Here is a 21,485-nt window from a genome sequence, read left to right on the forward strand (position 1 = left end):
GTCCATACGGAAGGTGGAGACCACCTTCGAGAGGAATGCTAGTTGTGAGCGAAGCTTGACCTTATCCCTGTGGAAAACCATATAGGGGGGTTCCCCGAGGTCAAGGCCCTGAGTTCCGAGACACGGCAGGTAGACATGATTGCTACAAGGAAGGCCACCTTCCATGAGAGGTGAAACCAGGAACACGTGGCTGGGGGTTCAAAGGGAGGACCCGTGAGTCGTGACAAAACCAGGTTCAGGTCCCATTGTGGCACAGGGGGTCTAGCATATGGGAACAAACCGTCAAGACCCTTCAGGAAGTGGGAGGTCAGAGTGAGAGAAGACCGAGTGCCCTTGCACTGGAGGGTGGAAGGCTGTTATGGCCGTCAAGTGTACCCTGACCGAGGCGGGTGCCAATCCTTGCGTCCTAAGGGACAGGAGGTAGTCCAGGATAAGCTGGAGAGCTGCGGAGGAGAGGGAGACTCCCTGCTCACTCACTCTCTTGGAGAACCTGGACCACTTTGCTATGTATGTACGGTGTATGGACGGCTTCCTGCTTTGCAGGACCACCTGCCTTACCTGCTCCGAACACCTGCCCTCCTCCTCGTCTAGCCACGGAGCAACCACGCTGTCAGGTGGAGTGTGGCTAGGTTGGGATGGAGGAGGCAGCCCCCATTCTGGGAGAGGAGGTCTGGGTGAAGCAGCAGCATCCTCGGCGGAGCCACCAAGAGGCAAAGGAGGGTCCTGTACCAGCCTTGGGAGATCCACGCAGGGCCTATGAGGATGACTCTCGCGTTTTCTGCTTTTACCTTTTGCAGGACTTTGTCGATGAGGGGGAACGGTTGGAAAGCATAAAGGAGCCGGCCTGACCACCACAGGAGGAACGCATCGGAGATCATGCCCCTTCTCATCCCTCCTCTGGAGCAGAACCGGGGGCAACACCAGTTCTGGCGGGTTGCAGAGGTTGACCTGGGGAACTCCCCACTCTCAGAAGAGCTGGTGAGCGAACTCTGAGTGGAGCAACCACTCATACTGAGAAGATAAGACCCTGCTGAGGTGATCTGCTTGTGTATTGCAGATGCCCTGGGGGTGTGCGGCCTTCAGGGAGATATCGTGGGCTATACAGAACTCCCATAGGCTCAGGGCTTCCCAGCAGTGGGCTAGGGAGCGAGTCCCACCTTGCCTGTTGATGTAGTACATGGCGGCTCTGTTGTCCGTGAGGACCCTGACCAGCCTGACGCAAAGGTGCGTGTGAAAGGCCACACATGCCAACCATATCACCCTGAGCTCTTTGACATTTATGTGAAGGGACAAGTCCGGGATCGACCACGTGCCTTGGGTTTGTATGTTTCCTGTGTGGGCTCCCCAACCCAGGTCCAACGAGTCGGTCACCAGGTCTACAGACGGGCTGGCATCCTGAAAGGGAACCCCTTGCAGCATATTGGTCGGGCAAGACCACCATTGAAGGGAAGCCAGTATCGGGGACGGAACCATGAGAACTTTGTCCAGCCCATCCTGGGCCTGAGAGAATTGGGAGGCTAGCCAGAGTTGGAGGGGCCTCATTCCGAGTCTGGCATGGCGGACCACATACGTACATGCCACCATGTGGCCCAGAATTCAAAGGCACACTCTCACTGTTGTCACCAGGAAAGCCGTGACCGAGGCAATGAGATCTCTCAGGGCCTCAAACCTGTCTAGGAGGAGAGAGGCTGTGGCCCTCAAAAAGTTCAGCAGTGCTCCAATGAACTCTATGCACTGAACTGGAACTAAGGTTGATTTGGTCTCATTCACTACTAGGCAGAGACCGGTGCATGTCGAGAGGAGCAGCTCCACGTGGGTCTTTACCTCGGATTGCGAGTTGCCCTTGAGAAGCCAATCGTCCAGGTATGGGAAGATCTGCATCCCCTCCTGCCTGAGGTAGGCTACTACCACAGCCATACACTTCATGAAAACCCTGGTTGCAGTGGATAGGACAAACGGAAGAACCGCAAACTGGTAGTGGTCCAGCCCCACTAGGAAGCAGAGGAAGCGCCTGTGCCCCTCGAATATATGGATGTGGAAGTACGCGTCCTGGAGGTCCAGGGACGCATACCAGTTCCCCGGGTCCAGGGAGGGGATAAGATTGACCAGGGACACCATGCAGAACTTGGAGCGGGCCAGGAAACTGTTTAGGCCCCGGAGCTCCAGGATGGGCCTGAGGCCCCCTTTGTCCTTTGGGATCAGGAAGTACCAGGAGTAGAACCCTTTGCCCTGGAATTCTACTGGTACACTTTCCACCGCTCCCAGGTGCAGTAAACAGTCCACCTCCTGCCCTAGGAGATGGGCATGCTCCAGGTCCCACAGGGAAGGCGGGTGGTTTGGAACGAGTGAGGTGAACTGCAACATGTAGCCCTTGGAAATGGTGCTGAGGACCCACTAGTCCGATGTTATACGAAACCACACCATGCAGAAGGCAGACAAACGGTTGCAGAACACCAACTTTCTTAATGGGGGGGGTTCCCTGGAGACTGGCCTGGCGCCCCCTTGCAAATAGTCAAAACCGCCTCTTTCCCTGCCTCTTGCCCTTAGAGAGCCCAGGCTGTGGTGTGGAGTGGGACTGTCGCTGAGACCGGCGTTTTTGGTCTCTCAGTCTCTTATATAGGGGCTCGTATCTGCTCCTCGCAGGTTGAGCCGACGGTTGTGGTTTGGCCTTGTCCTTAGCTGGAGGGACATAGAGGCCCAAGGTCTGCAGGGTGGTACGGGAATCCTTCATCCCATGCAGCCTGACAGCTCTCTGGTCCGCAAAGAGCACTTCCCCATCAAACGGGAGGTCTTGCATAAGGGATTGGGCCTCCGTCGACAGTCCAGACAGGAGGAGCCATGACACCCTGCGCATGAAAATCGCTGAAGCCATCGAGCGTGCTGTAGTGTCGGCTGCGTCCGACGCCGCTTGCAGGGCCGCTTTTGCCACAGCTGCTCCCTCTTCCACCAGGGCCTTAAAGTCCTTCCTGTCCCGGTGTGGGAGGAGAGGCTCAAATTTAGCCAGAGACTCCCACAAGTTAAAGTTATATCTGCTCAGCAAGGCCTGAGTTGGAAACTTGCCGAAGAATACATTTTTCTACCAAAGGAGACCAGTCGTCTGGCATTCTTATTTTTGGGAGTAGGTGCGGGCTGGCCTTGTCGCTCTCTGTGGTTTACCAACTCTACCACAAGCGAGTTAGGTGCCAGGTGGGAAGAGAGGTACTCATGGTCCTTGGCCGGCACAAAGTACTTCCTTTCAGCTTTCTTGGAGATTGGGACCAAGAAGGTGGGATTTTGCCACAGGGTGTTGGAAATGTTGGCTACACCCTGGTGCAGGGGCAGAGCCATGCGGCCCGGTGCCGAGGGGGACAACACATTAAACAGAGAATCGGAAGGGCCCTCCGTTTCCTCGGCCTGCAGCTGGAGGCTGGATGCCACTCGCTTTAGCAGGTCTTGGTGTACCTTAAAGTCCTCCTGAGGGATTGATAGCGGGGGCGCCGTTATGGTGTTGTCTGGTGCCGGGGAAAGGGCCGGCACAGAGCCGTGGGCCTCGGTTGGTACTGGCGGGTTGAGCCCCAGATCAAAGTCCAGGAGCGGGTCCGCTGACTCATGGCCCACCGATCTGTCTCTCAGAGGGGCAGAAGAGGCTGATGGGGCCTGAGATGCTCCGGTGACAGAGCGGGCACCCGCCTGGGTGGCCATCGGTGGCCATGGTGCCCACTAGCACCACTGTCCCTGCCACGGGGCCCCTTACCACTGATCCAGTTGAGGGCCTGGTGGTGGTAGTTGCCCCGGCTGGGCTGCGTGTGCCGGGGATGGGCGGCTGGGTGCCGAGGTCACTGTTGAGCGCACGGTCCCACAGGAACGGTATGAGCAGTGGTGCCTGCGATGTCACCTCCCTCGGGACCTGGACCTCGACGCTGAGGACCGGTACCTGCCCAAAGTGCTACTTTGGTACCCATGATGGTGGCGGGAGCTCTGGTGCCCCAGTGCTGAGTCATCGCGAGGGGAATCCCGAGCGCGACGTCTAGTTGAGTGGGAACTGGAAGGAGAACGACGACATCTACCCCGTCGAGAACGGCTGCGGTAGTCGTGTCGCAAAGGGAAATGTTCTCTCGATGCCTGTGCTTGCTGGCAGGCAGCGTAGAGGGTCCCGGAGACTCCCATGCGGGTGGTGACCGGGATGGCCTGGTCAGCATCGAGGGAAGTGCAAGCTGCCGGATGATTGGTTGCTGCGCACTGAACGGTGCTGGGAGCGGCCCTTGGAGCGGGAACTGTGACCCGCAGGAGAGATCTGATGGGCACCCAATGGGGAGCCGTCACCGTCTGCGTGCCTGGAACCAGCAGACTCAATGTCTTTCGCAGCCTGCATTGCCTCCGGCGTCGACGGCATCCATACTGGCGGAGATGTGCGGGCGGGCGGCGCCGGGCTGCTCTGCTCAACACAAGTCGGAGGCCTTGAGCTTGTGGGGGGGACCGTGGCGCCACTGCAAGGTTTCTTGGAAGGGGAGCAGTGCCAGCTGGTAGAGGGGGCCTCGCTACGCACCAACGATGTGGCGGCGGGTGCCGAGTCCGCCTGGCGTGCCTGAGTTGGGGCCAACGCCAATTCCATGAGAAGAGCACGGAGTCTAACGTCTCTCTCCTTCTTGGTCTGCGGCTTGAACGACCTGCAGATCTCACAATGTTCGCTGATGTGAGTCTCACCCAAGCAGCGGAGACACTCAGCGTGCGGGTCACTCCTAGGCATAGAACGGCGACAGGAGTCGCACGACTTGAAGCCTGGGGCATAGGGCATGCCCCGAGCCCACTCTAACAACTGAAGTAACAATTCCAGGAACGGTACCACTAAGGCTGAGTAGAAAGGTTGCAGCAGAGCTGGAGCACAAAGTTCCAACTACCTTCACTGGCAGCGAGAGGGAACGGGAGTGCGGGACGGAGGGGGAGTGCACAGCTCCCCTTATAGCGTGATACAGAGGTGCCACTCTAGGGGGTCACAGCGGCGCTCCCCCAGTACTGGTACTGCTAAGGGAAAAACTTCTGGCACCGGTGCACATGGCGAGCATGCACGCCTACTGTGGAATACACGGGAGCAATCACTCAATGAAGAAGGATGGTCACTCTCTCCTGAATGTCTGGTTTCTTAATTACTACTGAGAATTCTTTCAAAAAGAGGTTGGCTATCACTGGCTAGAGTCCATTTGACTGGTAAAACCTGACATCTAAGACACCATGCCTATTGGCTTTGTCAAAACAAGTCTGACTAATGCTAAGTGCCTGTACCCTTTATTGAATTTAATATAGGGATTGTGAAGTCTTCTGCAGTTTGTGTACACAAATAAATAGAAAGCAATAAGGAAGGGGGACTAAGTGATCTAACTGAGAGCAACAAGAGATCAAGTTTCTAAACCATGAGGGAGATTCATTATTTCTTTTTGTTAGTGTAAGGATATCACATGTGAGCAATAGTTTTATGACTTGCCCAATAACAAGTTAAAGGAATAGAATAAAAAAGGTAAATAGGTAATTGCCATCTAAATTTTTACTTAGAGTCTGAAATGAATGTATTGATTAAAGTGCAGTGTTGCCAACATGGGGTAAATTTATGAGCAATTCTTAGGTGCGCTGCAAATTCTCTAATTATGTTAAAAACATACCCACTCATCAGTTGAAACCTATAATTTATTTCTGTTAATAAAACCATAACATTCTATTTCTTCTGCAGCTGAAAAATGAGCATTATATTATTTCTGAATGATCCTCATGTTTGGAGGACCAGAGACCATAACTGGAGGTGTCTATGAAGAGCCAAAGTATTAGCATGTACAGATACTATGAGTTACCTCTCTCACTTCCCTTCCCCATTCAAAGCAATCTCTACACTTCCTTCAGCTGCTCCACAGTTACTTCCAACCCTTTGTCTTGAAACCTTCACCACTACAGGTACACACACTCTGAGTCACACCACCTACTATCTCCTTTTTGATAAGTTGAAACAGGAGCAATCACTCTACAAATTACAGCAAGAGCACATTAAAAACTGTTTATTCTCTGTGTTAAACAATGGTAGCAATGTCAAAAAACGGTTCTGCATTATGACTTGAACCTTACGTACACTTTTATACTGCAATATGTCTTGTCAGAACTAAAGGAGATGGAAGCAGAGAATTTTAAAGAGACATGCTACCATTCAGGCAAAAGCAAGGGGACAATTAAGGTACTAGGTTTAGGACAGTAAGGTAGTACAGCTAGTATTTCATACAACTCTTCTATAATACTGTACTGTACTAGTAGAAGTATATTCTGAAACACTAAACCTTCATTCATACACCATATTTTCAAGATCAAGCCACAGCATTAATATTTTAACCCATTATTTAAATTACTCTGTTTAAGTGGACAATCATAGCCAGGCTTCATTAAATTTTCCCCTTGTTCATCTCTTGGAGAAAAATGTTTGTTCTGAATGTGCTGGCATGAAAATTAGTTACAAGTAGCTAATTCTAATAGCAAAGTTATTGGCCAAGTGTTCCATCATTTCTGATGACAAAACCATTAAGTCAAGTCAATGTGCGTTTTGGCACCAATTTGTTTTAACTCTTCATTTTAATATCTTTCGACATGAGTGAGTTGCTTCCAACTTCATGGTTATGGTCTTTTTAAAATGTTGGTATGAGCAAGGAGGTATCACACTACCATACTATGTTCTCAGGTTTTGGGAAAATTAGTGAACACATGCTTGGGGCAGCAAAAAACCTAGAGCCAGCCCTCGAGGCAGGTAACTGGTTTCTGCACTTGGATATAAAGGGAAATGGGAGCAACTCTCTGGAAAAAGAAGATCTAGGATATAGGCTGAGTAATCCTTAGGGAGTTACCCTAGAACAGTGATCCCCAAACTTTTTCTGTCATGCCCCTCCCTTATCCATAATAGAACCTGTCCACACTCCCCCTTCCCTCTGGGAACTGTGGTCAGGAGCTGCGGACAGGAGCGGGGCCGCAGCCGGGAGCTGTGACGGGGCTGGGGCTGGGGCCAGAGCCAGAGCTGTGGCCAGGGTTGGGAGTGGAGCCGTGGCTGCGAGTCAAGGTCGGGGGTTCAGCTTTGGCCAGGAGCAGAGCTACAGCGGGGGCGGGGCCAATGCAGAGTTGGTGGCAGTGCCGGGCTGGGTGTCACTCCTTCTCCGCCTCCCAGGAGGGCTGGCCTAGGCCCCCCCGGTACCTCCCTCAATGTTCCTCCATGCCCTCCCCCCATGGGGTGCACCCCAGTTTGGGGACCACTGCCCTAAAAGCAGCTCATGTGAGTGAGAACATTTGAGTTTCATATTGGTTTTGTATGTTTGTTAATAAGGTGGAAAGGGTCCTGGGTTCAGCAGAGCCTTGAACTAGAGAATATACCCCATTAGATTATGATGATATCTAGGATTCATTAATTTGCAAAAATACCTAGCCCTACCTGCAAAATTTAGACAACTGGTCTCTCAAGGGAGGAAACAATTCTAAAGAGACTACTAACAAAACTGAACCATGGTCTTCTGAAAAACCTTGAATACTGCTTCTTTAAGAACATAAGAATAGCCATTTTGGGTCAGACCAATAGTTCATCTAGCCCAGTATCCTGTCTTCTGACCATGGCAATGTCAGGTGTTTCAGAGAAGTGATTGGAACAGGCAATCATCAAGTGATCCATCCCCTGTTCTCTACTCCCAGCTTCTGGCAAACAGACACTAGGGAGCATGGTGCTGCATCAGTGATGGACCTATTCTCCAGGAACTAGTTCTTTTTTGAACCCTGCTATAGTTTAGGCCTTCACAACATGCCCTGGAAAAAGAGTTCCATAGGTTGACTGTGCATTGTGTGAATAAATACTTTGTTTGTTTTAAACCTGCTGCCTATTAATTTCATGTAGTGACACCTAGTTCTTGCATTATGGGAAGGAGTAAATAACATTTCCTTATTCACTTTCTCCACACCATTCATGATTTTATAGATCTCTATCACAGTCACCCCTTTTCCAAGCTGAAAAGTCCCAGTCTTTTTAATCTCTCTCATACAGAAGTGGTTCCATACCCCTAATCTCTGCACTTTTTCCAATTCCAATATGTATTTTTTGAGATGGGGTGACCAGATCTGCATGCTGCATTCAAGATGGGCATACCACAGATTTATAAAAGAGCATTATGATATTTTCTGTCTTTATTCCTTTCCTAATGGTTCCTAACATGCTGTTAGCTTTTTTGACTGCCACTGCACATTGAGTGGATGTTTTCAGAGAATTAGCCACAATAACCCCAAGATCTCTTTCTTGGGTGGTAATAGCTAATTTAGATTCCATCATTTTGAATGTATAACTGGGATTATGTTTTCCAATGTACAATACTTTGCATTTATCAACATTGTAGTTCATCTGCCATTTTGTTGTCCAGTCACCCAGTTTTGTGAGATCCCTTTGCAACCTGCTTTGGATTTAACTATCTTGAGTAATTTTGTGTTGCCTCCAAATTTTGCCACCTCACTCTTTAACCCTTTTCCCCGAACATTTATGAATGTTAAATAGGACTGGTCCCAGTACAGGCCCCTAGGGGACACCACTATACACCCCTCTCTATTCTGAAAATGGATTGTTTATTCCTACCCTTTCCTTAGCTTGCAAATGCAGCTGACAGCCTAATACAGGGGTGGGAAAACTGTGGCCTGTATATGCCAGGCCACTAGACACCACCTAGCCATCCCTACACCAAGCTCAATTAAGTGTTACAGCCCCTACTAGGTGCCACAGGCAAAGAACATGACAGAGTCAGGTTCACCAATGGCCAAGGCCCCTGCTCAATTAAGTGAAATATACCTTCATTACCCTTGCAAATGACCTGTACCCCATGCTGGGAAGGTGAAATACCCTTAAGGTCCCTTCTAATGACAGGAAGGAAAATTCCTTCCTCACCCCAAAAGTAGCCTCTACTATAGTTACTAATTATAGTTACTAGAGGGGCCTCTGAACTTAATTAAGAGAGTGTTCCAGTTAGGAAGAACATGAGCGCTGAAGTCCAGCCTTAGAGACTACAAATCCAATGATGCTTTGGGCAAGAGAGACAGAGTTCCACTTGCAGGGGCTGGAGGGAGAGCTCGTGGTGGGAGGTCCAGAAGCTGCTGGTGAGAGCCTGCTGGGGTTTTGACCAAGCAGGGAGTCATGGCGGCTGTTGCTGGACTTCACTAGAACCTGGGCAGAGACTGGGCAGAGACTGTTGCTGTGCCCAAAACAGAGGTGGGCTTGCGGTGAAGGCACCATGAGTAACCACCACCTTTATTGTTTGGGAAAGTGCTTGCAAGGGGGATAGCGAAAAGACTAAGGGGCTGCTTGAGTCTGATAAGAGACCAAGTGATCTTATCCTCTACCCAGAATCCAGCAATACGGACACGTCCTTTAAACAACTCCTGTCTTCAGAGGAGGTGTGTAGCTTGGAATGATCTCAAATTAGAATTGCTCTGCTCCTTGTTGCTTTGGCTGGGCTGTTTTACTGGACAAATGGACAACTGTCACCAGCTTCAAGATCATCAAGAAGCAGCAAAGAGTCCTGTGGCACCTTATAGACTAACAGACGTTTTACAGCATGAGCTTTCGTGGGTGAATACCCACTTCTTCAGATGCAAGTCTTGCATCTGAAGAAGTGGGTATTCACCCACGAAAGCTCATGCTGTAAAACGTCTGTTAGTCTATAAGGTGCCACAGGACTCTTTGCTGCTTCTATAGAACCAGACTAACACGGCTACCCCTCTGATACTTAAGATCATCAAGTGCACCTACATGAGTTTAGAACTCAAAATTTAGAGCAGTGCACATTCAAGAGTGGGATAAATGGTGACAGTGTAAATGTAAGGTGGTTAAGTTTCGCTTACTACTGCATATTGCAATTGATTTATTGAAGTACCCCATCTGATTTAAATTGGTTGCAACATTTTAATTAATCTCAATCTGCCCCACCCAAGGAGAAAAAAAAAACAGACAGCCTGTTAAAGAAAAATAGTGAAGGGATATTTATTCAGGCTTGAGACAGACCAGAAGCTCTGCTCCAGGCAGTTGCCAAACAGGATTTACATTCTTGTAGCTTCAAGTTTTCCTTTAGATCTATGACCTAGAACTAAGCTGTCAAAGTAGTGATCTTAGAGGGCAGCGACTCTGGAGAACATTGTCAACTAAAGCACTGAACCTAATCGTAGAATAATTTTAGCTCTCATATTTACAGTGAAAACTGACAGGATAGCTTTTGAAAAATACTTGGGCTTGGCAGACTGCAGTTTATCCTTATGATTGTCAGGAACAGCAAATGCTTACTCGTTAAGTTTCTTTAAATGGTAGCTGTTACCCTCACAATTTGGGTCCTTGAAGAGAAAATTAAGGGTAAACCTTAGGTTTAGAAGCAAAATCTCCAGCTCAATGTTTTAACCATAATACTGATTTTGCACTGACAGTTTTAGTGTTGCTTAGACAAAACAAGTGGCATCAATTGCGGTCAGCAAAATATGGTTTATAGACTTAAGCAGTTTCCCTCTCTACCCCCTTCTCTCCCCTCCCCATATATTGGAACTTGAATGTTTTCCCAATTCATGCAACAAGGAAGAGGTAGACAGTGAGGATTCCGGCTAAAACTGATCATCATTGTGATGAGCTGAATTAATGTGTGTCAAAAGGAACCTTGAAATAAAGTCTGATAGAACAGAAGAATCTTAGCACATGACATTGACTACTGAATATATTTAGGAACCATCTTCAAACTTGTAGGATGATTTGAGGAATTTGTTACTGGCTATAAAGGGAACTTACAAGAGACTATTTAGAGTCTGGGAAAAAGCCTGGTTTTACTTTACTCTTGACTAGGAAGAGTTCTCATGTTCTTTTTATAGGGAAAAGGGACTGGATTTTTTTCTTAAATTTTCAAATATTGTAAGTATGTCTAGAGTGTTACATATTTTTCTTATTCCTTCCTGTCATCAAACCTATCCTCAGAATTACCTTGTACTACCCTCCTCAAATGTGTATACCCCTTAGTTTGCTTGTGAGTGGAGGAAACAAAAGAGCAACTTCCTTCACAGCTGAGCTGTTCTCTGGAAGGCTTGCCATAGTCAGAGCAGAGGAACACTTCTTAGTCCCTCTTTTCAAGTAAGAGATTATTCTTGTTCTTTAAGTCATCAACAAAGAGCAAACGCTAGAATACTATTGCTTTTATTTTATAATATATGCACATAACAGGATAGCATATCTTCTTGTTTCTATTTGTTTTCTGTAGATTGCTCATATTTTAGCCATTTATAGTACTGATCAAATCAAATATTCAACATATAATTAAACTGGAATACAACTAAAATGAAGTTGTATAATTAGCAATAATTTATTGAATGGTGGAACACTTTACAATAAAAATAACAGATTTGCATTTAAGTGATGAGTTTTCATCTCATATCTACATTTCATACACAAGTAGTATATTTTGTGACTAACATCACTATATTTACATTCTGATTGTCTGAATGGCTCAGGAGACATTCCTTTAAAAGCAGAATTTTGTCTATTTTAATATTTTTGATCATCTGAATTTCAGATAATTGGGGTTTAGCAGTACTGAACAAAATAAACCTTTGTATTTGGTTAATTTTGCTGACAGACAATAGCACTAAAATATAAAACTGTCCACAATCATTTTCCTGGGATGTTAACTTATAGCTATGTGAATGCCAAACACAGGTAGTCAGAGAAATTTCAACTCAGCTATAGTCTGCCAGAATATGCAGAGCCAAAACACTTCATGAAATCAGGTTGACTTTACTGGAACTTAGTGTTAGAGAGAAAAAAAACAAAACAAAAAACCGAACAGTGTCAACTATGTTTACATGTCCTGTAGACATTTTCAGAGCAAAACATTCTGATTTTCCATTTTGAAACGTTTCATTTTAAATTTTAAACGTTAAATAAAGTTCTAAAATATAGTCAAAATCAAAACAAAACATTTAATCAACCCAAAGTGATTTTTTTTTCCAGAATTTTCTTTCATGAAGAATTTCTAATTTTCAGTTTTCACTTCCTTTTGGAATGAAACCCATTTTCAGAATGTCAACATTATTCACAAAATTATTCCATCCTCTGCACACATCTCAAACTCCAATTACGAAGGGCAAGCAACTTCCCTTTCTTCTTCGAGTGCTGGTCCCTATGTGTATCCCACTATGTGTGTGACTGATAAGCACTACTTGGTGAGGAGGGTGCAACGTGGCCTAGCTACTTGTAGAGCCATTGTCCCAAAGAATGCATCAGTAGAGGAGGCTTGGACCAAGGTGTGGCATCTTGTGAATGTGTGAATGGAATTCCAGGTTACTGCCTTGCAAATAACAAGCAAATGTACCCTCTTGAAGTGATGCTACTGAGGCTGCTTGTGCTCCTATAGAGTGAACCCAGATCCTGTGTGGGAGAGGAAGATGTACAAGCTGATAAAGTAGAATACAGCCAGAAATCCAATTGGAAGACCCTCTGGGAGGAAATAACTAGTCCTCAAGCTTTTTCCGCTAAGGCAACAAACAACCCAAGTGACTTTCTGACCTGTTTTGTTCTCTGTAGGTAACAAGCAAAAACTCATCTCATGTTGAAGGAATAAAGTTCTATTCGCTGGAGGCTTGGGTCTTTGGGAAGAATACAAGAGAGCTGATAGTTTTGGCGTTTATGGGAAATTCCAAAACTACTGTAGGGGTAAATATTGCATACGGAGGGCCTGCCATTGGGGCCCCCAGTTTATCTATCTGTCTGCCCTAGGCAATGAGGAAAGTAAGTGCTTTGCTTGTCTATGAAGGCTAACAGGGTTGAAAGATGTCTTGACAGGTGTTGAAAGAGTCAATTAAGGTTCCATTGAGGGGTCAGTTTTATTACCAGTGGGAAAGTTCTACTTAAGCCCTCTGAGAACCTGGAGGTGAGTGGGTGAGTAATTACAGGGTAGCTATGCAATGGAGGGAGATATGTTGATTGCTGCTAGGTGAACCTGTATCGAGCTAAGGGAAAGAACTGTCATCTTGAGGGTAAGGCGGTAACCCAATATGTCAAGGAATATCTGTTGTCTCGGGGGAAATATGATGGTGTTGGGCCCCGAGAGGTAACATTTTCTGGTGAGCTCCTTTCTGCTATTAGTAAGAATGGCTTGCAGAGTTGCAGAACAGAAATGTTCTAGATCCAATGCCCATCCAAATAACAAGGTGAGGCAAAGAGCTTCTGGATTGGGATGTCCGACCCTACCGTTGAGTCAAGAGGTCTGGGCTGACATATGCAGAAGACCTTGGAACCCGAATTGTCTAGGCCATTTGGGCAGGATGACAAGTCAGCTCTGTCCTGTCAAATCTTCCACATTACTTGAGGAAGCAGCAGGATAGGAGGAAACACATGGTTCAAACCATCTATCCAAGGGAGTAGGAGATCATCGCCTCTGGAGACCTAGCCCTGAGCTCTCCTGGACCATGGGTGCAGATCACTTGCCAGGATTATCCAGGTGTGTCTCACTTAATCATTTCCCTAGCATTGCAAGGGTGTTGGGCATTGGTGCACCTTGGTCCTTTCTATTTTCTGCCTGTGGCATGTAATAGTCTAGTCTTCTGTGGGCTGTAATACTTAGGTCTAATTTCAGTTGTTTAATGTGTGGGTGTTGGGTGCTGTTGGTGACCTGTGATATACAGGAGGCCAGACTAGATGATCTGGCTTTTAACTCTATGGAACAGTATGTGCTACATTTCCTGTTTGTCTGGGAGGCGGGATAGGATTCCCCACTGAGTGAAGAAGCTGTTCACCACTTAGCTGTATGCCACCATCTGTGAGTGGGAGCTAAAGTACCTGCTGAGGCTGTCCGCCAGTGAATTCTGGGTTCCTGCAAGGTACGCTGCAGACAGAGTGTTGTGGTTCTTGATATACCAATTCTATAAAATGGCCATTTATATGCACAGCAGAATGGATCTCGCTACTTCCTGTTTGTTTAAGCAGATCAGTTGTTATGTTGTCTGATTATGAGAATGTGCTGAGACTGGATTAATGGTATGAATGCACTGCATGCTTCCCAGACGGCTCTGAATTCCAGGGGATGTGCGTTTCTCCTGATTACCTGGGATGTCCAAGTGCTCTATACTGTGTGACCATCTATGAACCCCTCCCCCCGCCCCAATCTAACAAGAGGTGTCTGGTTATTGTCCTGTCAGGTGGAGGGGGATAGGAAAAGAGTGCCCATACTAGAAGAAAATTCAACATCACTAAAAAGCAGCAGCCAATGATAAAATCAAAGAGTAAGTCAAAGAACTGCCTGTCCCTTCTGGACAGCTCTCATTTTTCTAATATCCATGTATAGTTATCAATGACAAGAGCTTGAGAGGGAAGCTATCATGTTTATTGACAACAGCACCACAGTTCTTCCAGGTTTACTTGGGATTGCAGTGCTGCAGAGCAGCAGCAGCACAGCTCTTGTGGGGATTCCAGTTAGCCACTCAGTTGCTGGTTACTGTTAGCAGATCAAGAGCTTGACTCTAAAAAGTTGTTTAAAACTAATTTTGTTCATAAGACTAGACAGGAGTTTGTTATGTTCCCACCAGCAGAAAACAGAGAGCGGGGACAGGGAGAAGGTATGGTGAGGCATGCTCAGGAAGCTTCCCCTCCAACAAAACCTCTTTTATGGGTGCAGCATATGGTGGTCATCACATGGCAGCTGACACCATCCCCCCTCACTAGCTGTCCTCCCAAGACAATAATGAAGAGAGCATAGTGGTAGTCAAGAACCGGAATCATAGTCAGTCATACTGTTAACAGACTTAGTCATTTTAATTCCTTTACCAATTAAGCAAAATTTAGCATGAAACTTGGCCCACTATTATAAGCTATACTGACCATGCCATAAGCAGAACTGAAGATAAAATAATACAGTTCATATACAGTTAGACAATGGATGTAAGAGTGGTCAAACTAAAGAGGAAAATCAGTATTAGTGGCACCCTCAAGGAAAGCAAAACAAAACTCCCAAAGATTTTTTATTACTTCCAAACAAATGATGATTCCTCTCTCCCATCTCCAAGTCAACTTTATCCCTAATTCCTCCCTCATAAATGAAGTCCATTAATCCATAGCAAATCTGATAGATAAATAGCAAGGAAACAGTCTTCGGTTACATACACAATATTTTGTAGTAATCCAGTCACATAACAAAAGAAAAGAGCTTAAAATCTAAGACTTCTTTTCAAATCATGTTGTCAATAAATACTTGAAGTTCTCTTAACACTGATGAAAAGTTTAGCTCGTCTTAGTCATGTTTGACATTTCTTGTGTCTCTCTCTATTTTAAGACTAACATTTAAATCCACATACAAACTAAACTCTTGGCTTCAAATCTAATTGTTTTAATACTTGTATATCATTCATGGTAGCCTGAGTAAATCCAGTAACAAAATTTTTTGTTCAGTGGGTTTTCATGTAATTACAGCAACAAGATGTGTGAAATATGCCACGTAAAGACTTGGCTATCAGACAACCAAACTACTCAATGTCTATCACATTTTAAAAATGAGCTACATTAGTGATTTTATTTGAATGAATTTTAGTGCAAGCAAGATGTTTTAGAATCTACTCAATGTGTTACAATATTGCTTGTTAATTATGATTAAACTTAAATTTACAAATACTTATGGGACATGCAATATGTTGCAATTTTAGATTAACCATGGACATTTAATTCCAAAGCTATTATAACTTTATTATGTAACTTCTTTTTACATAACAAAAGCTGCCTTTAATTACAGTACTAAAAAAAAAAAACACATCAACATTACACTTCTCATAGGCAATCTGATTATGACTAGGAAGAGCCAAGGATCTGATCTTCCAAACTTTACTCACACAAGCTATTCTGATGACTTACAAAGGTTTACTCATATGAGTAAGGGTCACAAAGGTATTACAAAGATTATTTTGAACTGTGGCTGAAGATATTAAAAACACAATACAGAAATAGTCAATGAAGGATATGGTTAAAATTTTCCTTCCCAAGTAATCAGTTACCATAAATGTATCATTTAAACATAAAGACTATTTCCCCAAAATCTTTTTAGACAGAACATGTCATTATTAAGTATATTATATTATATTATATATTATATTAAAGCTTGTCATGTCCAGCTTTTTAATCATCATTTCCAGAGAGTTTACCTTCATTAGAAAACTACATAATTTGTAGTTCACTGTTTCTGAAACGTAAGTGTCTTTTTAAAGAGGCCTACCAGAAATATGTTAAGATACTGAACTTAAACCATTACTACAACTACTAGTTTGATAAAAGGAGGGGAGGGGTTTAAGTCTAACTTGAGTATCAGGGTTGTTACAAATTTGGTCTGACAACACTGGTAGAGCAATTTAGGAGTGCATATGCAGCACTTCCCTTGCCATAAACTGGGTCCGGGCATAACTAAAGCCATGAAAAACAATCATGGGGCATATATTTTAAAGAAAAAAAATTTAAGTGTGTTCTAAAAAAAACAAACACATCTTCAAAGCAGTTCACAAGTTATATCTTGTAACAAGACAGGTAAATGACCACTGTACTTTAAAATAAGTTCTAATACTTAGCCTCGAGAGAGAGTGAGGAGTGTCTGTATTGAAACATCATAAATTGTTTGCCAGTTGCTTAATTAACCAACTTATCTGCTTCTGGGGAAAAAAGTCCACCTAACTGGGCAAGAGAATTACCACCAAAACCATTTTTTCCTATTAATTTTAGGCATTTTTTGTCAAGAGGGAAAAAATTCCTACACTTTGAAATGTTTGATTTAAAAAGGTGTTTCAAATACAGACTTAAGCTTCAACAGTGGCCATGTATAAATTATGATCAAGAACCCAAGCAGCCACAGCATGGGACCCAAAATGTAGCTACCTGACAACTACAGGGACAACCATATATTCATTTCAGAAAATCAACAAGAATGAGACCATGAAGTCCAAAAATGTTCATTTCTAATACAGGAAAAAAGGACCAACATCCCAAAGACTTTCAGATGAACTAACGTAAGCTCTTTCCAGTCTACATTTTAGATATATGCAGCTACCCCAGGACATAATTCTAGAGAGTAGTTCAGAGAACTCAAGTAGCTGAATTTGAAGTAGAAAATTATCTATTAATGCAAAATCAAAATATTTCTAAATGAGAATGGAAAATAAGCCAAAAGTTTTTCTTTGGAGTGTGCCAACAGAAACTGTTTTCTTTAAACTAGACAACTGTTTAGAGAATTCATCATCTCACACTTGTCAATCCAGAATTGTCTGACAAAAATAATACTGGTTAGTATACTGGTAAGTAATTTCTAGAGGAATGTAAGTACTAGAACAGAATACTGTATCCATGTTAAGTAGTGTGTGTTTATGCATAATTGTACTCTGCATATGTTAATATGTTGATGGTTTAGAATAGACCTAATAACTGACAGGTCAAATATTTCTTGGCAGTTAATGACCACTAAGGTGGTTAGTTCCAGCCTCTGGGATTTTCTATCAATAATAATGTTGAATTTGGAACAATGTATCTATGCGAGAGTATAAACTGCTTCAGAGAACTTGAACGGGAGTTTGAACATGGAACCTTTTGAATTTTAACTATAAACCCAACGCCTTCTGCGTAATTGCCACTGTGAAGAGCATCATGAGGAGTGCTTGCTTGGGTTTGCTCAAGAAAAACAGGCATCATAACATTGCCAAGGAAGTCAAGAAGTCAAGCAGCTATCAAGGCTTCAGCAATAGTTGCCAGCATGCTCTTCACTGGAAACTACTGCTAGGAGGGCTACTGCCTTTGTGGTCCCGGAGGCCTCCAGACTAGCTATGAGAAACAAGTAAAGATCGACACCACTGTCTGTTTGAGATTGGAGGACAAATTCCAGCTCTTCTTCCTCCACATCTATACAAGTGAGGATCAGGACAAAAGTTAAAAACTACACAACGATCATCTTCATTCTCTTCCTGCAGCTGGCCAGAATACCACAGGGAGCCTACTCTCCCAAATTTCATACCAACTCACCTAAGACCTCTGAGCAGTGGTATTTTTAGGGGTCTCCTTTGGCGTCTGTATGCCAGTTATTCATTCCGTTCCCCCTCCAATCATATCAATAGTTTCTCCAGTCATATCTTCCAACTGCAGTTTTGCTAACACTTGGATGAATAATTAGTCCTGTCAGAGTTGTAAATTGTGCGAGTGGATGACAACACACTCCGAACTGGCCTGTGAGAAGCATGTCATCCAAACCCACCTACAGCAGCATCAGCAAACTTCACTACTCTGTACTTGAATGTAACACCTGTCATATACATTTATCACAGTTTTACAATTGAGATATTTTTTCCATTCATTAGATTTATACAAAACAATAACCTTGGGAGTGATGGGGAGCACAAATCTTCAACAGGCCGACTTTCAGATTGGACCCAGTGAGCATTTTCAAAAACCATGGCAACAAACAAAACAGACATTTAAATTCAACACTGAGAATGGAGAGAAAATAATACATTATCCAATTCTAATCACCTGGATGATTGGAAGTTTAAATTGACAATGCAGACAGATAATCTTACCTCTTCTCCAGAAAGATAATATGCTGAAAGCAGCCCACCAACAAAACGGATGTTCACTTCAAAAACTGAAATTTCTGCATTCTAGGGATATAAATACATGTAGTTAGAGTTTGAACCTCAGTTTTATATATGAAAAAAATCCAGTGTTAGTTTCATAAGGACACAATGATATGCTAATGCATGCTATATATAATGTATTCACAATTTCAATTATAGCAGAAGAAATATCTTAAGTTCACCATCCTTCACCTTACTTTGTGGGTGTTAAACTCCATTAATACCAAATGTCAGCACGCAGAAGAGGGAAACAAATGATTCTAAGCATAACACTGCTAGTTTTTCTTCCTCACTTTAAAGATGCTGTACAACTCTAGCACTGACTAGCTCTGATCCCCCTGCAATTGTGTCTAAAGTGCCCCATGTCTTGGTATGTTTAGCCTCTAGTATTCTTCTCCTACAAGTGACTCAGTACCTGCACACAGAATGCGCTCCCAGATCAAATATGTTTTTGTTAGACTTCCATCTTGACCAAGGTTTGCTCCCTCAATCTAACAGATTGCTTAAAAGAGAAATTACATTGAGTACATGTATTAATTATAAAAATGGAATAATAAAAGCACAATCTTTTACGTTTCTAATGTTGGTTCTTCTCCAGATGCTCTTGGTCCAAGGTGTTTTTACATATCAATATTATGTAAGCTTTTATGGACCATGAAGTTGCTTTAACAAGGAAAATTTCCAATGGATTCTTCATGTCTGCTCCTCTGAAGTGTATGACAACCTACATAATTTGACAATGTCATTTCAATGAGAGAGATGTAGGATTTCTAAATACTGATCATTTAAAAGTTACTTAACCTAGTGCCTGATTGCTCTCAAAATATTCTGTTCAAACGTTGCCTTCATTTTGCAGAACTGAACTTAGCTGACACTTCAGTTAAAAATGCCAGAGAGGTTAGCACATTAGTACTAATGATTCTGTCATACATTCAGATAACACAAGGACACCTTAAGTGAGTTTGTATTATAGATGAAAGACCTGAATTTTGGGGCAGGGGCCAAGGAGTGCAATGGCACAAAAGTGGCTGTAAATTGCTAGAGTGGTTAAAAACTACTATGAAGTTAGTGAGTTTGCCAATTAGCAAGAATCATATTTTTGTAGTGCTATTAGCATATAAAGAATTGGCTGTAGAATAAATAGGCTGTGCTACACAAACATATGCAGCTTCTAAAAGACTAAAAGACTGCATAAACAATACAGAACTAAAATCAGTGACATATGAGCATAAAAGATGGAATGCTTCATGGTATAGAATAGGTTTAAGAGGTTATTTGGGAGGTTGTTCCAAAGTTATAATGTTATGTGAAAGAAAAGCCAAAGTCAGCCTAAAGTCCTGCCAATCTTCTGGATATAAGAGACTACTTTTTCCAGTATCCTTCCCTTTGCCCATTCTTATGTTTAAGAATTAGGACATATAGAGATGTAGAGTGGATTATGCAGTCATGACTTCACACACCCTTGTTTTTGTCAGATGTTTGCAAGATGAATTTAACGAGGGAAGCACTGAGTAAACCTGCATGGGGGCAAGCACTAAAAAATGTGAACCATGAGGTAGCCGGGATTATTTTGGGAGCTCAGAGGGAGAGCAGTGATAATGCGGGGATATCCATAACAATGGTCCTGAGCTTCTTAGAGATGACAGAGTACATCTGTCACAGGCTGTGGCAGACATTTGGCCCCTTGACGAGGCACTGGGTCAGGGAGGAGATGGGTACCAGGGCTTAGTGGGTGTGAGATGAGTTCATGCTAATCACTGGTGTTCCCCCCATGGCTAGTGCATGTAAAGTCTGAAAGGGCCATCTCACAGAGGTAAATGAGAACCAGGATTGCACAGCTGGACTTCATGCTCAGTGGGGTGGAAGGTGGAACCTGAAGTCTCAGACCCGAGATCCTGCCCCCATCCAACCTTGTGGCCTCTGTCACTCCACCCCACACCTTACATGGGGAAGTTGTGGGAGGAGAGCAGAAAGATTTCACAACAGAGCTTAGTCAGTGGGTAGACCTTCCCTTGTCTATCCAGAATAACTGTTTGTTTTCTGATCACAGCCATGTAACCCACACAAGAACCAATTAATGGCTGGTATCAGAGAGCAGAGATCAGGAAGTGTAGCAGCCCTCCCTGAAGTATAATTAATAAAGTTGCAGCCTGCTGTTTAAGCCCATCCCATCTGTCTGCCAATCATTCAGCTGCTTGTCCTGGTCATCAAGTGTCTTCAAGAAGTTTGTTGCCAGTACTGAAAAATATTCTGACACACAACTTGGTACATCAGCTACATTTGCAATGTCTCACCGCTCCCACAAACCAAACAGAGGCCTGCTAGAGGACTACTCCAGTAGTCTTTAAGAGAACCACAAAACAGAAGTCTGGACACTATTTCTAGCTCCAAAATTGGTTTGAGACTATTGTTCGTAAGCACCCTCTCTTCCCGGGAGGTGTGATGCCTGCCAGGAGCCAATATCCAAGATGTTACACAGGAATTGTCAAGGATCATCCAGTCTTCTAACTGCTACATCATGCTACTCATCCATGTGAGCACTAACGATACTGTGAGGTATGACTTGGAGCAGCTCAGAAGAGACTCCAGGGCTCTGGCAGTAATGGTGAAGGAGCTGGGGGCGCAAGTAGCTTTCTCTTCAATCCTTCTGGTCAACTGTAGGGGCCCAGGTAGAGACAGATACATTCTGGAGGTTAATGCCTGACTGCAAGTTACTGATTGATTCTATTGATATAGAAGGGTACGGCTTGCTCAGGAAGGACAAGCAGGGGGGAAAAAAGGGACGAGGTGTTGCCTTATATATCAAAAATCTATACTCTTGGACTGAGATTGAGAAGGAAATAGGA

General features: G+C 44.2%; 1 protein-coding gene across 1 annotated transcript in view; it reads right to left on the reverse strand.

The window, feature by feature from the left end:
- Nucleotides 1–21,485, reverse strand: part of MAN1A1 (mannosidase alpha class 1A member 1) — a 201,860-nt gene that overhangs the window by 99,127 nt on the left and 81,248 nt on the right. The window contains exon 4 of the mRNA XM_045010119.1: nt 18,583–18,663. Within this exon, the coding sequence (XP_044866054.1) occupies nt 18,583–18,663 (81 nt within the window). The remainder of the gene's footprint in view (nt 1–18,582; nt 18,664–21,485) is intronic.

The sequence above is a fragment of the Mauremys mutica genome, chromosome 3 (genome assembly GCF_020497125.1).
Source record: "Mauremys mutica isolate MM-2020 ecotype Southern chromosome 3, ASM2049712v1, whole genome shotgun sequence".
Taxonomy (NCBI): Eukaryota; Metazoa; Chordata; order Testudines; family Geoemydidae; genus Mauremys; species Mauremys mutica.